This window comes from Bombina bombina, chromosome 3 (assembly GCF_027579735.1).
Source record: "Bombina bombina isolate aBomBom1 chromosome 3, aBomBom1.pri, whole genome shotgun sequence".
In the NCBI taxonomy this organism is placed as follows: domain Eukaryota; kingdom Metazoa; phylum Chordata; class Amphibia; order Anura; family Bombinatoridae; genus Bombina; species Bombina bombina.
The window spans coordinates 1,061,935,498-1,061,953,898 of record NC_069501.1 but is presented as its reverse complement, the minus strand read 5'-3'; the positions used below and the strand labels follow the sequence as shown (position 1 = coordinate 1,061,953,898).

Genomic DNA, 18,401 nt, shown 5'->3' with positions numbered 1-18,401 from the left:
TAGGGTTTATTGTCTCGGTTCCTATCACAGAAAGATGTTTTGGGTTCTACTCCAACCTGTTTGTGGCCCAATTCTGGACCTAAAGTTTCTAAACGTCCCCTCTTTCAAGATGGTGACAATAAGGTCCATTCTTCCTCTAGTTCAGGAAGGACAGTTCATGACCAATATAGATCTGACGGATGCCTACCTTCACGTTCCAATCCACAGGGACCACTTTCGGTTCCTAAGGTTTGCGTTCCTGGATCAGCACTTCCAGTTCATTGCACTTCTGTTTGGTCTTGCTACGGCCCCAAGAATCTTCGCGAAGGTTCTGGGAGCTCTCCTCGCCGTCGCCAGAACCCAAGGTTCCTCCAGAGACAATGCAAACTAGCTTCGACATGTTTTGCCCTCCAGACCTCCTTAAGGCCATCTGTGGCTCAGTGTATGGAGGTAATTGGTCTCATGGTGTCCAGCATGGACATAATTCCTTTTGCAAGGTTCTGTCTCAGACTGCTGACTCTGTGCATGCTGAGGCAGTGGACCGGCGATCATTCGGATCTTTCTCAACAGATTTCCATGGACAACCGGTCGAGAGAATCGCTCTCTTGGTGGCTCTGTCCAGATCATCTGTCCCGAGGGACAGCCTTTCTCAGACCAACCTGGGAGATATTGACTACGGACGCAAGCCTCTCAGGATGGGGAGCTGTTTGGGGTGCCAATAAGGCACAGGGCCTGTGGTCGCAGAAGGAAATCTCCCTCCCGATCAACATTTTGGAACTTTGAGCCATTTACAATGCTCTGAAGGCTTGGCCTCTTCTGGGTTCAACCCAGTTTATCAGATTCCAATTGGATAATATTAGTGATGCACCGAAATGGAAATTCTGGACCGAATCCGAAAATCCAGGATGCACTTGGCCGAAACTGATACCGAAAATGTATTTTTTCAAATTATATTTTTTTAGTTTTTTTTTTTTTGCATAATTAGAGCCAATAAAAAAGCCCACACTTTTATTGAAAGTAACACACTAAAATTGGTCAAAAATATCTTATATGCTACACAATAATTTTACCAAGAAAAAAAAAAAAAAAAACAGGCAAAAAATGTCATTTTCTGCCAAAATGTTTCTGCGACCAAAATTTTGGTGCATCCCTACTTAAAACAATTAGAAATATCAATATACTGTATTATTCTTCATTTAGTTTTATGTAACAGAATCATATTTAACAGTTTGTTTTTACCAATTATCCAAATAAAGTATAGTCCTAGAAAACTCATGCAGAACAGTGTCAAGTAATAAACTTAAACAGCAGCTCTAGGCTAGCATCAAATTTGAAACATGCTGCACAATAATTTTACCGAAAATAACCGGAAAAAAAACCTAAAAACGAAATAGCCAAAAATGCCATTTTTGGCCGAAACTTTCTGTGGCCGAAATTTCGGTGCATCCCTAGATAATATAACCTTGGTGGCTTATATCAACCATCAAGGGGGAACGGGAAGCTCCCTAGCGATGAGGGAGGTATCTCGGATTCTGGAGTGGGCGGAGGCCCACAACTGTTCGCTGTTAGCAATCCACATTCCGGGTGTGGACAACTGGGAAGCAAACTTTCTCAGCAGACAATCCTTTCATCCGGGGGAATGGTCTTTCCATCCCAAAGTGTTTGCAGAGATATGCTTCAGGTGGGGGACGCTGGAGATAGACCTCATGGCGTCTCGACTCAATACCAAACTACCCAGATATGGGTTGAGGTCCAGGGATCCTCAGGTGGAGCTAATAGATGCATTAGGGGTGACTTGGAGGTTCAATCTAATCTACCTTTTTCCGCCTTTACCACTCCTTCCTCGAGTAGTGGCCCACATTAAGCAGGAGCAAGCATCAGTGATACTGATTGCTCCATCGTGGCCGTGAAGGACGTGGTTCGCGGATCTAGTGAGGATGTCATCTCCTCCATGGAGGTTACCTTGTCGCAGGGATCTGCTGGAACAAGGTCCTTTTGTTCACCAAAATCTAGATTCTCTGAGGCTGACAGCGTGGAGATTGTACGCCTATTCCTAGCCAAGAGAGGGTTTTCTGAGACGGTTATCGATACTCTCATACAAGCTCGTAAGCCGGTTATTTGTCGCATCCATCTTAAGCTGTGGAGAACCTACTTATTCTCGTGTGAAGAGCGTGGATTTCCTTGGCATAAAGTTAAGGTTGCCAGGATTCTGATGTTTCTCCAGGATGGTCTGGAGAAGGGTCTTTCGGCCAGTTCCCTGAGGGAACAGATTTCGGCCTTCTCTGTTTTACTGCACAAGAGGCTCTGAGCTTCCAGATGTTCAGTTTTTTGTTAAGGCTCTGATTAGGATAAGACCTGTGTTCAGATCTTCGGCTCCCCCTTGGAGTCTGAATCTGGTTCTTGAGGTTTTGCAACGTTTGAGCTTATGCATGCAATCGATAATAAGTTATTGTCCTGGGAAGTTCTCTTTCTACTGGCTATTGCTTCGCCGCGCAGAGTATCTGAGATTGCCGCCTTGCAATGTGAGCCTCCTTATCTGGTGTTCTATTCGGATAAGGCTGTCTTACGTACTAAGTTAGGGTTTGTCCCTAAAGTCGTGTCAGACCGCAAAATCAATCAAGAGATTGTGGTCCCTTCATTGTGTCCTAATCCTTCCTCTTCGAAGGAACGTTTACTTCATAACTTGGACGTGGTTCACAACTTGAAGTTTTATCTTCAAGCTACTAAGGATTTTAGACAAGCTTCTTCCTTATTTGTGGCATATTCTGGGAAGCGTAATGGCCAGAAGGTCTCTTCAACTTCCTTATCTTTTTGGTTGAGGAGTCGTATCCGCTTAGCCTATGAGACAGCAGGACATAGACCTCCTCAGAGAATTACGGCTCATTCTACTAGAGCAGGTGCTTACCAGATAATTTAATTTCCTCCTGTACAAGGAGAGTCCATGGCCCCTGTCCGTATTCTCAGATGGGCGGCCCCCTAAATTATAATTTTCTTCTGGCACCTTTTATACCCTGATATTTCTCCTACTGTTCCTTATTCCCTTGGCGGAATGACTGGGGGATAGGGGAAGTGGGAGAGGTATTTAAGCCTTTGGCTGGGGTGTCTTTGCCTCCTCTTGATGGCCAGGTTCAGTATTTCCCAACAGTAAGGAATGATGCCGTGGACTCTCCTTGTACAGAAGGAAATTACATTATATGGTAAGCATAATTTATTTCCTTTCACTGATTTCCTTGTCCCCCAAAACAAAGGAACCCTTGCTAGCCAATCTCAAACAAATATGCAGATATAGCATGATTTCTGTTTGCACACGTGCAGTTAAATGTTAGACTGTTTCATTGTTGTAATAAAAAAGGGGCAGAGCCAGCAGCAGCAGCTTAGATGGCTGCGTAAAACTAGAGCTCCAGCTGCAAAGTCCCATCATGACGGCCACAATCTACACATTGCCGACTGCAAGCAGCAATGACACTGCGTCCTGACACCGGATAACTCACGGATCTGGATGAGCTAAGAAAGAGGCATCAAATCCTGTAGAAGACGAGGATTTTCACTGCGACACTCGCACCCGCCATTTTGTATCAACTGGCCTAATCCTCCCTGAACCCAGCACGGTAAGGGCTGAAAAGAGATGCCCCTTAAGATGTAAATAAACATCAATTCTATCCATACAGCGGTACCGTTGATAGCGAGGTGCCTGTTTGTGTTGCAGAGTTCTGATTACTGCATCATCAAGCAGTTTTAAAACGGCTCAGATAAGTTTGACTGCTGCAATATGTGACAATGTAATTAGTGAAATATACTCCTACATTCCTTCACCCTGTGTAAACTCACCACAAGATTTACACAGGATAACACTGTAGTGAAACAAAAACCAGCAAACATATATTCTCATCTTTACAAAGGATATATGGCGTGAGACTTGCTAATATACCCTTGATATATAGCGTGAGACTTGCTAATAAACCCTTAATAAACCTAATAATGGGTTTTAATGTTTGTAGCACATACGTGACTTTCTCATTTATTTCTTATATAAAAGATTTGTTTTTTTGGTGCACACCTACCTTTACATCTAAGATAAGGCAGACTTTGATAATACATTGCTACATACATAGAAATTGCCTCTTCTGTGCTAACCTAGAGGAATCTCAGACAAGATGAATCAACAAAAGGAGCCCTTAGTAAACCTCATTCAGTAGGCTCTTACTTTAATACAAAAGAGCAAGACACTACTACGCAGACTCTACAACCATCGCCAAGGACTGAACAAGATACTTCTACCTCAGCACAAAGTGGAGCATTAAAGGGACAGTACACTGTAAAATTGTTTTTATATGAATGTATTTTTAATGACTTGTTATACCATCTGCAGAGTATACCATTTATGAGAAATTGTAGTTTCGGTTTATTTGTGTATATGAAGTAGCTGGTTTTGTGCTTTTAAACCACAGCCTATTACAATGGGTTGAGCTTCAGGTAATATCAGATCTCATTATGTTATCATATTTATGTACACAGACTTGCTTCCTTCTCTTATATTTGTCTATAAAACCAAAGCTCAATACTTAAAGAGAACAATGGAAAATTATAATTTTATTACTTAACTATCATGCCCCCCACTGAGAGTGTAATCTCTTCTGCTGGCTGTGTTTACTTGGGCTATTCAATAGACTATACTCCAGTATAGAAACTTTCAGTATAGGTTGGGATACCACAGGCTAAATCAGCTATTTCAAATGCCAAAATAGGCTTAAAGGAGTTACTTGTAAACAATTTAAAACACTCCAGCAGGTAAAATGAATCATTGGGAACAATTTAAAGGGGACAACATTTTTGGGTGAACTGTCCCTTTAACTACAGATACCATGCAAATACTCACTATTATCCTCTTTACCATCAGAACAAGATATAGCTGACATTGTTAAAATGTGTATGAGAAAGGAGTTGGCAGATCTCAAACAAGAAATGAATACCCTAGGTTTCAGGGTTGAGGCCTTAGAGGATAATAGGGATGCAACCCGTGAAGAGCTTGACCAATTAACAACCTGTATTGAACAACAGATGAAACCATTAACTCTTTGGAAGATAAATTTAAGAATATTGAGAATATAGGGGAAGGAGAAACACGTGGCATACTTGAGTCACTATTGACAAAAGACTTTCCAGTTTATTTATTCGCTTTATTCTCACACGAGAGGAAACTGCTCATACTGAAATTAGATGGGACAGAGCACATAGGGCCTTACGTCCACAACTGCCGGATGCTACATCGACTAGGGACGTCATGATAAAGTTTAAATGGTTCCTGGAAAAAGGAGAACTATGAGACTTTAAAGAAAAAAATCAACCTATACGATTTGGGGAGCTGTCTTACAATTTTATGCAGACCTTTCAACCCGCACGTTGCAAAGACAAAAGGAATTATCTCCTCTTACCAGCTTGTTAAGAAATAAAAAAAATTGTCTCTCGATATGGATTCCCTGTCCAACTATTAATTATACATTGGTCTAAGAGGCTAATTTGCAAGAATGTAACAGCTATCACATCTTTCTGTCAAGCATTGGGCCTAGACCCGCCAGTCAACACATGTTCACAGGCACCTCCATAGGAAAGCTCAAAACCCGCTAAGTCAGGGAGTTCAGCAACATGGCAAAAAGTCACCTCCATAAAGAATGGGAAAAGAGTACAGGCAGGTGCTGTTAATTTACCCTCACAAGAAGACACTTTAAAGCCTCCTACATCAGAACAGGATTTAGAAGTGTCGTAAGCATTGGTACATTTTTATTCCTCCTTTTTTTTTCTAAATACTAGAGTCTCTGAAGATACAGAGAGAGAGCGACTTAAAAGTATAAAATTGCCATTCTGGACAATTCCTTGAATATTTTAGGATATGCTGTAAAAGGAATATACAATGGTCACGTTATTTTCTAAGCTTTGGGTTAAATAATTATAGGTCTCTTAATAATGTTTTTATGTGCACTATATGCAAAATGTTTTGTCTGAGTATACATAGATTGATATATGCATTAAAGTGATGGTAAACCCAAGCATATAACAATCGCTAGGATTTACCATCACTAAAAATAAATATTACTTTCTATCATTGTTTCCTTAAAAACGGTGTTAAACTCACCCTATCTGTGAGGAAAGTATATCGCTAACTCAGCGCCTCCGGCTGCCCACGGCACATTGCTTTCTTCAATGAGGTGACGTTTCCACCTCTAAACCAATAGCCGTGCGTGTCAACTGACATCCTAGCTATTGGTCTAGAGGTAGAAACTTCACCTCATTGGGGAAGAGCACTGTGCCGTGGGCGGCCGGAGGAGCTGAGTTAGCGATATACTTTCCTCACAGGGTGAGTTTAACACCGTTTTTTAGGAGACAATGACAGTAACTGATGCTTATTTATAGCGATGGTAAATCCTAGCGTTTGTTATATGCTTGGATTTACCATCACTTTTAACCTTTTTTAGCTTTGTATTCACCAATAATAGCTAACTAAATCTCTCAGGACTGGTGTCCTCACTGAGATACAACACCTCAATAGAAAAGATAACCCAATCTTAATATTTAACAGGCAATAGTTGGTATTCTGACTGGATGAAATAATAGTGGCTCAATTGTTTTCCATATTTCAGTTATATAGAGGATCATAGTTGTATCCTTCTGTTAGTCACAGGGACAGCCCTAACCCCTTATTTTCATTTCTGCAGATTATGTGGCAAGTGCTAGGGCTCTGGTGAGCAACACATCACTTGTGGCTAAGCAAGCCAGGCTCTGTTAATTTATGTTACTGTTCTTATTTTTGTATTCATGTTATGTTTCAACAGTTCTTTACAATTGAGCAAGTTTTGGTTAAGTGTTACTGCATACAAATTCAGGATAGACTCATATATATATACTTCAGTACTTCCAATGATGATAATAAAACAAAAACATACAATTTTATCACAGAATGCAGGGGTTTCAACTCTCCAAGCAAACGATCGAAAGAATACTGATTGCAGGAAACACATTTTAAGCACCATAGTGAGCCCACATGTTTTGGTAGAGTCTACACAACATTCCCACAGCTCCAATATAACTAAAAAAAGTGGAGTCGGTATATTAATAAAAAAGAATATCACTTTCCAGTTAACACAGAGAGAGACGTGGAAGGTAGATTCAGTGGCATTGTCTGACTCTTGTATGGAAGACTAGTTACCATAATTAATATTAGGATTGGATTATATTTCAACTAATCAAATGGGTCTGTCTAAAATTGTAAATTCTAAAATTACTTCCACTGTTTGGTCAGTAGTGATCCAACTCAATTGGCCTAACATCCCAATAGACCCCTTTATATGGAAGCTAGACGATTCATTATTAAATAACCTGTAATTATTAGGCAAAATGAATTACACTAAACTCTACATTAAATTTTTATTTTTAATTCCATGTCAGAGTGTAACCCCTTTGTGGTCTGGGAAGCCCATAAGTGTTATATGCGTGGAGACTTCATAAAAAATAAAGTACAAATCCGAAAGAAAGCTAGACAAACCTTTTTAGACTCTCTCAATAAGAATATAAACACAAAATGAATCCCCAAAGTGAAAATATCATAGCGCAATTACAGACTACGCGCAACGACTTAAATAATTACCTAGAACAGGAATATCAGACAAGCTCCATTAAGATAAAACAAAAAAATTATTATTTCATGCAAATAGGGCAGACAATGTTGTGGTAAATTATTGGTACTGGAGAAGTACAAATATTTACAAGGAAACAAAATAGATGATTATATATATCAGACAACTTTATGCTCTTCTAGACAACCCTAGCCCCCTTCTTACCAATCTATAAATTCTTGCTTCTAAGACAGAGCTTGAGATGACAGGAAGTAACCCTGCTATTGTAGGATATGTGTTATATTGTCTATTGGTTCCAGTTATTTAGAGTACTAACCTTCAATCATTTACAAATGGAAGTATCAGGATTTATGTATGTATGCTTCTGAAATAAAGAATGAGTCATTAATCTCCTATGTTGGTTGTATACCTTCTGTAGAACAGTGAACAATATGTGTTTTGTTATATATTTTCAATATAAGAAAACCGTGACAAAAAAAAAGCACTAAGCAGTTGCTTATACTTAATAGAAATCATTGAAATATGTATTATTCATCTATTTAAATGGAGTTTCTCACTCTCTAACATTTATCTTTTTTATTTTCATTATTATTATTTGTAGTTTCATTATTCCCTGTAGATACGTGCCTTTTATCCCTACATAGAACTATTTTATTTCATGTCTTCCATTTGCATTTCTAGTTGATATTGAAAGTTGTTTTTAACAAGTGCAAAGTATGATACATTGTTTACCCGTGGCTATATATTTAATGTTTTTACAACATATTTACTTGTATGGCTAAATAAAAACTATTGTGAAGTATTTAAAAAAATATATAAAAAAAATATGTTGTATACATATGAAAAGTCCTTAGTGCATGCACAGAATGGCATAACAAGGGTTAAATGTAAACGGTATAAATGTGCACCTGTTGTGTTGAATTGTTATCCCTGACGAAGTGCCAGAGTGAGGCACAAAACGCGTAGGATCTCTAGAACACTAGAACACTGCTGGGTTAAGTTGTCTATTTACCAAGTACTCATATTGGGTTTTTTTTACAATCAGAAAATAAGTAATGTTTTAAAGGGCCATTGTGCACTAGAGTTTTCTTTGCATAAATGTTTTGTAGATGATCCTTTATACAGCCCATCTGGGTATGTTTTTGTAACAATTTGCTTATTTTTTTAATAACATTGTGCTCATTTTCAGACTCCTGAGCAAGCCCCAAATGTAGACCTAGGTTATTGTTATTGTGCTGTTATTGTTTGTGTAACTTGTCTTTTCATATGCTATCCCGCTATCCCAGTCCTTTTCACTGGGTGTCCCAGCCTAACCTTATCAACAGTGCTAAACTGGGAGCTTCTAAGTAATTTTTTTAAAGGTTTTACACTGGATTTTTAGAACAGTAGCTGTGCATATTATTCTTTATAGTAGTGTCTTTTACATGCAGTTATATGAAAATTGGTGTATACTGTCCCTTTAACCACAATCTGGCATCCAACTTTTTGGTGACTTTGTATTTACTATATTTTAATGACTGGTTCTTTTATTTAAGGGTCAACGTAAAGAGTCTGAAAAATCCATTGTTAGTAGAAATCAAGATGCTATGATTTCCCAACCAAATAAAAGCCATAAAAAGGTATGAGATGTTTGCCCAGACACTCTGGTTGAGATTAACACTTTTATTAACTGTCACAACCGTGGAATGTCATAAAGAATTAGGCTGGAGTTGTTGAAAGAGAACACATGAGAGTTTGTTAAAAAATCTAAAAACAGTTAGATTTCAATTTGGGTTATTGTTATTTACATTTAAAGAACTGTGGTCCATGGATTTGTCATGCTTTATTTGTTCTTTTAATTGTACAGTGTAAAACAGCATGGGGCCTCAGTTACAATTTTTATAATGCATTAAAAGGATTGTCTACACCAGCATTCTTATTGTTTTAATAGATAGATAATCCCTTTATTACCCATTCCCAAATTTTGCATAAAAAAAGTTATATTAAAATAATTTTCACCTCTGTGATTAGCTTGTATCTAAGCATCTTCTGACAGCCCCCTGATCACATGACTTTAAACTTATTATCTATTGACTTGCATTTTAGCCAATTAGTGCAGTGTTGTGCTGACTCTTAAATAACTTCCCGGGCTTGAACACAATGTTATCTATATGGCCCACATGAACTAGCAGTCTCCTGTTGTGAAAAGATAATACAAAAGCACTAGTATCTTCTCACTTCCTCTAAATGGGTCATAACATCAGCCAAATCATAGAGCGGATTGTTAAACCTAGAAGAGGAGGGGATACGGAACTTCTATTAAAGGACAGAGAGATGTTCTGGATATATAAACTAGAAGCCCTTACTCCTAAAGGTCTTAACAAAGATTTTGATTGGAGTCTGTTTCTTTAATTACTTCTATTTAAATGTGTTTTGTATATACATGAAAAATATTGCTCCATGATTGCCCTGAGTACACCCTGATGTTAGTGCTTTGTTCTCCTTTTTTAATTGTATATATAGGTTTTTATGTTTTTTAACATTATTAATAAATATGCATGGATTATGCCCATGGGACCATTTATATTCAAATAAGTACAAAAGGATATAGTGTTGTTTTACATCCACAAGATGTCACTATTGTGTTACAAATGCTCCCATGGTAACAGGTGAAGTTATACAAGGCACAAACCTGTGTATAATCAAACATACATGACTAAGGGCCTTGCAAAGGCCTGAAACGTTGTATTTTGTTTCTTTGGACCCCATGTAACAAATAAAGGTCTTTTTTGCCAAATTGGAGGCTGGACTAATTATGCTATTGTGTGGCTTAGAAACAGGCAGAAATTTAGAGGTTTAAATGTTATAAAGTATATTACTATAACAATGTTGGTTGTGCAAAGCTGGGGAATGGGTAGTAAAGGCATTATCGATCTTTTTAAATAATAACAATTTTGGTGTAGACTGTCCCTTTTAAAGAACTTTTAAAAGGGTTGAAATCTTTTGATTTAAAGACTATGGTATTTGCCTGTGTAATGTCTTCTTTGTGTTTCAGATGGTCCTAGTAGAAGACAATGGCTCATACCCACTCAGTATACCCAAGAACTTTATTTGTGAGCTTTGCTTTGGGGCCTTTAGGAGCAGCTACCATCTTAAGAGGCACCAGTACATTCATACAGGTAAGTAATCTCAATGCATCCCAGGTGAGCAGCTGTAGCTAGTGGGTTTAAACATGCTCAGTGTATGTCTTTATATTGCAGGGGAGAGACCTTATGAGTGCGATATGTGTGAAATGAAGTTCATTCAGAAGTATCATCTGGATAGACACAAACGGGTCCACAGTGGAGAAAAGCCTTACCAGTGTGAGCGCTGCCAACAGGTAGTTATGTCTGACAGTTAGGTTTTGTTTATACTTATTGTAGTACAGTTTATTTATTAGTTGAACTTGCATGTTTTTTAAAATTTTATTTTATTTCTTTATATATTTTAACGTTTTCTAGGCATACATATCACCTTAAAATGTTTCTACAGTAAACTTTTTATAGGAGCCATATTTTTCCATAATGTCATTCTCATAAATGGGCAGTTGACTTTATTTTGTTTTTATTTTTACATAGTAATAACTTTACCAAGACAAAATGATTTTTATTCATTCCTCTTCTCATCTGCTAGGCCTTCTCACGTACAGACAGACTTTTGAGACACAAAAGGATGTGCCAAGGTTGTCTAACAAAAGGTCCTGAAATAACTGATGAAATGGCCCCTGAAATAGAGTACATTTTATAGCTTGTAAATTTGTGTGGGGCAGCCTGTGATCTGCATATCCAGAACAAATGTACTGCCTGAAGATCCTGGGGCATCAGAGCATCTAAAAAGGATATGCGAAGGCACCTGACCTCTGAACAGCAAGTGGTTTCCCTGAACCTTTAAAGGGACTTTTACTCCTCCAATTTAAAAAAAAAAAACAATCATAATCCCACAGACGTCGTTTTCTGGAAAGGATATGTGCTCAATACAGGATGATCCAAGGGCAGACTAATGTGGATTCTTCAGTAGAACAGCTTTATTATACTTGATGTGATGTAAACTCAGATTCTGTTCCAATATTAGCCCTTGACATTTCAGTATATTTTTTACTCTTGGAGGTGAGAGGTACATATCGCATAACTTTTAATTTTAGAAAAGTCAGATTTGTGCAGCCCGAACTTTAAAGGGACAGTCTACACCTCCGTCATCTTAAAGTCTTACCTTAGATTAAGCTGCAAATAGCCTCCTGCACCTTTTCTATATCATGCAGCAGGAATGGTATTTTTTATTTTATTTTAAATGAATGTTGTTTCTGGCTACTTTGAAATGGTTGCCAAGCTCAGCCCACTGATGACATCATGATCTGGGCTGCATTTGGCTTCCAATCACAAAATGCTCACTAGTTAGATTCATCAGACTGTCAGTGCTATTCAGCAGAGTGCCTAGAAGCAGCCCAGATCGTGATGTCATCAGTGGGCTGAGCTTGGCAGTCATTTCAAACTGGCCAGGAACAATATTCATTTTAAAATAACTTTTTTACTGTTCCTGCTGCATGATATAGAAAGGGGTTCAGGAGGCTATTTGCAGCTAAATCTAAGGTAAGACATTAAGATGGCAGAGATGTAGACTGTCCCTTTAAAGAAGCAGTTCATGCAAAGTTATAATCTGTCTAGAATCTAGATAGTTTTAAGGTAGGTTTTTATTGGACCGGTATGGTATTTTGATGAGGTAACACAATAAAGATCACCAGGCACCTAATAAGAAGTCTTTAAAGTAAAAAGTATTTAATGTATTTGGTTTTTTTTTTAAATCTGTTCCTAAATGTATGTTTCTGTACAGTAGTTAATAGATCATTGAGCCCTCTAAAAAATAAAATGCACAACACAGAGACTAGCTAATACCCCTATTTAACCATGGTTTGTGGAGGTAAACTTTTTGATTCAAAGAAGCGTTGCAAAGAAATATCTGTAAGCTACAGTTTGTGTCTCAATGTTTTTCCTTCTTAATACAGGGAGAGTCCACAGCTGAATTCATTACTTATGGGAAATACTGAACCTGGCCACCACGAGGAGGCAAAGACACCCCAGCCAAAGGCTTAAATACCCCCCCCCCCCCCCACTTCCTTATAACCCCAGTCATTCTTTGCATGGCGCACCGTGTTACCGGGAGTGGTCACAGTTTCCATTTCCTTATTCCTGACCAAGTGACTACGGAGAGGAGCGAGTTTTCTCTATACTGTCTGGGTCATAGAAGGTGGTGAGTGCACCAGCCATTGGGTGTATAAGGTGCCGGTTGTATTTCTCTGATTTAAATAGGGTTACCTAGTTATGGAGGATTCTGATTTTTTTAGAGGGGGATCCCTCTACGACCGAATTCGATACCTGTGTTTATTGTGACGAGGCACAGGTAGTCCAGCCCTCTCAATTATGTTCCGTATGCCGCAACAGGGTGTTTTCATCAACCAATGTTGAGATGTTAGATACCTCCTGAGCCCTCTGCCTCTGAGGACTCTTCGTCCCGTGAGGTGTGTTCCCCTTAGAGTCATCTGATACTAGACATGCCTCTTCCCCTGATACCAGTAATCCTCCGCCTGAAGGGGGCCTTTTTCCACCAGACGTTACTGCGCAGTTCTGCGGACCTCCTGGGTCGGAGCCTGCTGCTTCTATTCCTCCGGCAGAGGAGGATTTCACCTTTAGATTTAGAGTGGCACGCCTGCGCTTCCTTCTGAGAGAAGTCTTGTTGATTTTAGAGATTCCTAGGACTGATCCAGTCAAATCTCAGATCTCTAAATCAGACAGCGTACTTGATTAAGACAGTTGGAGAAGGATGGAGATCCTATTCCTTTTCATCTATTTCTTTTTTCTTTTAGAATCCCAGTTCCGGGCTCTATAGGGGGGTTGTGTTGTGACACATTCCTACTTGGCGAACACTTTTTGTGCGCTTGCCTATTGCCTTTTCTATTGCGTTTAAGGATAGTTTATTCTTAGAGCTCTTGGTTATTGAGGAAAATCTTTTTAGAAAGATATTTCATCATACAGGATGTTTATGTACTGAAGACTTAAGTTGTCACTTTTTCTAGTGCCCTTGATATTTTCGAGAAGGGCTTACTCAATTGGAGCTTACAATTCCTTATCTGGATTATTCACAGACTTCTAGCCCCTAAGTTAGGACTTCAGGTTCTTTCTGTTTTAGACCTTGCGTCGCTCTTACAGATATGACTTCCCGTCTACTCTTTCCTTCTGTTTGAGGAGTTAATTTGGTTCCACTATTCTGCGGTCTTTACCGTTTTTGATGACCTAAGCTATCCAGGTGGTTTTTGGGGCTGACTCAGTCCTGGAATGAGTTCAGGCAGAGCAGGCCCATCTACCTTAGTTGACAGGGGGGTTCTGTTTCAGACCCTATCTTGGATCAGATTGGGATCTGTCTTTCGCCTTTTTCAGGCGTTTGATTCAGGATCATATAGGATTCCTGGATCTTAGGTCAGAGCTAGTTTTCAAACACAGCCAGGGCAGTTTTTCTTTCTCTTGATCCTGTCTTTCCGACAGAGAGAGGGAAGTTTTTCAGATGGGTGCAGGTTTTTTGTTCTCTTTTGGAGCCATTGCCCGGTGCCTATTGCAGTGTGAAATTTGGGATATTATTCAAACCACTGTTCTTCGTGGTCCAATAGAGGGAGGGAACTCCCGTCCTATTTAGGACCTATGGTCAGGGGGAGACTATAGGGTACTCTCTACCTTCTATATGGGAGGCGCAATGCAGGATCACTGTCCAATAAGGATACCACACCTTTCTTTCCTTCTTTGGGAACTTCCCGGTTCTTAAGGACCAGCGCTTCCAGTACTTTACTTTTTTTTTTTTTTTTTAGGATCTGGGGCTTTATTTTGGCAGTAGCCAGAATCCAGATCGATAGGTGGTTTTCCTTGCCTTGACGATTCTGGTTCGGTTTAATTACCGTCGTCTCTTCTGACAGAAGATTTTTTTTTAAGTATTCCGTCTGTTTTCCTTGATCCTCAGAGATTATTCTAGACCAGAGTTTTCTCTGGTGTCGGTGCCAAGTTGGATCCCTGGTGGCTAATTTAGCCCTCGTAGCCAGGTAGCTTTTTCTCTAGGGTTGGCTTCTTCAGGATGTGCCCTCCAGACCTCCTTCAGCCCATCGCTAGCTCTGAGCTGGTGGGTGATGAATAGGGTCCATATTGGACTTCAGTCTTTTTGCCAGGTTTTATTCCAACCGAAATTCGGTGTATGCTGAGGCAGTGAAGTGGAGCTCTTTTCGTCTCTGATTTCCTGGACTACTGGTTGAGGGAACAGCTCTCCAGTGTCCTCGTCAGATCTCCCTGTCCTGTGGGACATCTTTCTTAAACCTCCCGGGACGGTTTTGACTTTGGTCGCAAGCCCGTCAAGTTGGGAGGGCGTGCCTAATAGGGCTAGGAAACTCTGGAGGTTTTCCCTCCCATTTATTTTTTTTTTATCTTCAATCCTTTCTGCTTTGAAGGTTAACTCTACTGGGTTCGTCCCAGTGTAGGGATCTAGTCGGTCTTATTTTTGCTGGCTGGATCTCCTGAGATTGAGAGACTCCCTAGCGTTGAGGGTAGTAGTTTGGGTTTAGTAGTGGGCAGATTCCCACTGCTGCTCGCTGTCAGCGACCTTTTCTCCGGGGTGTTCATCCGGGTCGGATGTTGTCTAGAGAAATTCCTTTTATCTGAATATAATGGGAAGAGGACGCCGAATGAGATTTTCAGGACGTCCCATCTCTATTCCTGTTTACCCATTATGTGTCGTGTTTCAGGGATCCTCAGGCGGAGCTAATGGATTCATTAGCAGTGTCTTGGCGGTTCATTACAAGTTTTTCCCTTTCTGCCGTATCATTCTTCCTTGAGTGGTGGCTCGAATCTAGCAGGGGTAGGCGTCAGTGTTACCGATTGCTCAGTTGAGGCTGCATAGATCGGGGTTCCCGATTTAGTAGTCTCGCCTCCATGTAGTTTTCCTTGTCGCATGGATCTGCTGGAATAAGGTCTCTTTGCTTCCTCAAATTTTTCTTCAATGAGGCGGACTGCTTAGTCTTTGCCAAAGCGACAGTTTTTCTGAGAGGTTATGGGCCTCTCCTTAAAGCGTGTAAGCTGGCCCCTCGTCATCTATCATAGGCGTGGAGGTCTCCTTCGGCTGTGAAGAGCGTGGTTCGTCCTGGCACTCTGAAGGCCTGTCAGGATTCTTTCCTTCCTCCAGGATGATCTGGAGAAGGGCCTCTTAACTAGTTGCTGTTGGGACAGTTTTAACCCGGTCTGTTTTCAGCTCCAGAGGCTTGTTGAGCTTCTGGGCGTACAGTTTGTTAGGACGCTGACTGCGTCCAGGCAGGTGTGTAGTTCGGATGCTCCTTTTGGAGTTTTGGATCCTGCTTTTATGTTTTTTTTGCATCAAGCTACCTTGTACCTATGCTTGAGGTTGTCTCTAAGTTGTTATCTTAGAAGTCCATTTTTGGACTTGCTTCTGTGTGCAGAAGTCTCTGAGGTCTACCGCCACACTGCCCTATCTGCTCCCGATCCTGTCTGATCTCGAAAGTTAAGCAGGGCCAGGCTTGGTCACTACCTGGATGGGAGTTTGCCTGGGAACACCAGGTTTGGTAGACGAAATTAGTTAGGATCCTCCTAAGGTTGGGTCCCAGCGCATCTTCAGTCTAGAATTTATGGTCCATTTTTTATTTCCTATTCCTTCACCGTGAAGGAAAAGTTTACTACGGAATATGTACGTACCTTTTAAGTCCTATCTTCAGGCTATATAGGAATAGACCATTTACTATGTTTGTTTACTGTCTGGAAAGTGTGAGGGTCAGAAGACATCTTAGACTTCCATATCGTTCCATATAGATGGAGTTTTTTCTGCTTGGGATATGAGTAAGCGGGGTGCAAGACTTCTCAGAGGTTTACTGCTCAGTTTTTTTTGAGCAGTGACATCCTTCTGGGGCCTCTTAAATGAGGCCTCTATGGATCAGTTTTGTTGGGCGGACTACTTGGTCTTCCTTACATTCTTTTTCCAGAAATGTTCTTGAGTTTTTATTCTTCTCTTGAAGCAGCCTTTGGGGGAATTGATTTTGCAGGCTGTGGTGCCCTAAGATGGGATCCGCCTGTTTCTTTTTGCCCTCCATTTAGCATTCGGTGTCCTCTGTAGCTTGGGTATAATTTCCCATAAGTAATGAATGCAGCTGTGGACTCTCCCTGTATTAAGAAGGAAAATATAAATTATGCTTACCAGATAATTTCCTTTCCTTCTGTACATAGAGAGTCCACAGCTCCCGGCCGGGTTCTCCGTTAGGTGGCCCTAAATTTTAACTTGTTCTTCTGGCACCTTTTTTTACCCTATTTCTCCTACTTTTCTTTGTTCCCTCGGCAGAATGACTGGGGGATGAGGGAAGTGGGGAGGGGAGGTATTTAAGCCTTTGGCTGGGGTGTCTTTGCCTCCTCCTGGTGGCCAGGTTCAGTATTTCCCATGAGCAATGAATGCAGCTGTGGACTCTCCATGCAGAGTAGGAAAGGAAATTATCTGGTAAGCATAATTTATGTGTTTTTTTTTTTTTTTATTGGAAATGGTTTTAAGAAACTGATTATTATAAAAAACACAGCTTTGTAAAGCTTAAACATATGTACTGCATAAGTGGCAGAGATGCTTTTAAATAAAAAGTTTATAGTTTTCTGAATTGTTCTGATACATTTTTAATAATGTTCATTATTTGGTCTGATTAGTCCAAATATTTTGGTAGTTTATACCTGTTGTGTTAAATTAGAAACCTGAGTGAAGCTTAACCCCTTTAAATATTGAAGGAATTGAATTTGTCAGACTATAGAAAGCAACATTACAAAAATATATTTTAAAAATATATAAATACGTTTGCCCGCCACCATGTTGCTAAATGGTCTCAATGTCGGCGCTCTAAATAGATGAAAGAAAGTAACCGTGTAACAAAGTTATTTCAGTTTTCCGAAAACAGCATGGAAATTCTGAATTGAACCCCCACTTCCCCCAATCAAAGAATAGGTACTGTTATTACATTTTGCTTGTTGGGAGCTTTTAGTTACATAATTCTCATGCTTTTTAATGTTTCGGAAATCCTTGAGATTGTAATGTAAAATGTTTAATTATGCATAGTAAAACAACTCCACAATATACTTTAATTATTATTCTACACCCTCTTCATGTAATTTGTAACGAGCACTTAGAAAGTGTAGCTACTGCCTGCAGGTTGATGACAGAGCTAACGTTTTGGTAACTTAAGTGTTCTGTCCTCTTGGGCAAAACAGACTTCCTGTTTCCCTAGTATTCACTATATAGTAAACCAGCTCATGTTACTCTAGAAGTTTTGTCATCAAGTTAGATGGCTATGCCTTCCTGTAGAGACCAAAGCCCCCTTGTAGGACTGTGATTTTGTAGGGCTGTATCACTGCACAAATGAAGTTTTAAATAATGAATAATATATATTGCAATGATTTATATTAAAGGGACAGTCAACACCAAAATTGTTATTGTTTAAAAAGATCAATAACGCCTTTATTAACTATTCCCCAGCTTTGCAAAACCAACATTGTTATATTAATATACTTTTATAACATTTAAACCTCTAAATTTCTGCCTGTTTCTAAGCCACTACAGACAGATTCTTATCACATGCTTTTTTATTAGCTTTTCACAAGAGACTGCTAATATATGTGGGCCATATAGATAACATTGTGCTCTCTCCCGAGAAGTTGTGGCTGACACTGCACTAATTGGCTAAAATGCAAGTCAATAGATAATAAATAAATA

General features: G+C 39.7%; 1 protein-coding gene across 2 annotated transcripts in view; it reads left to right on the top strand.

Annotated features, from left to right (window-relative positions):
- The window catches only part of ZNF740 (zinc finger protein 740), a 55,739-nt gene extending 38,446 nt beyond the window's left edge, over nucleotides 1-17,293 (top strand). The window contains exons 4-7 of one of the 2 annotated variants that reach the window (XM_053708320.1): nucleotides 9,143-9,226; nucleotides 10,642-10,765; nucleotides 10,847-10,965; nucleotides 11,259-17,293. In XM_053708320.1, coding sequence (XP_053564295.1) covers nucleotides 9,143-9,226; nucleotides 10,642-10,765; nucleotides 10,847-10,965; nucleotides 11,259-11,372 — 441 coding nt within the window. In that variant the 3' untranslated portion in view covers nucleotides 11,373-17,293. The remainder of the gene's footprint in view (nucleotides 1-9,142; nucleotides 9,227-10,641; nucleotides 10,766-10,846; nucleotides 10,966-11,258) is intronic. The other variant, XM_053708321.1, reaches the window with a different exon arrangement.
- The last annotated feature ends 1,108 nt before the right edge of the window (nucleotides 17,294-18,401 follow it).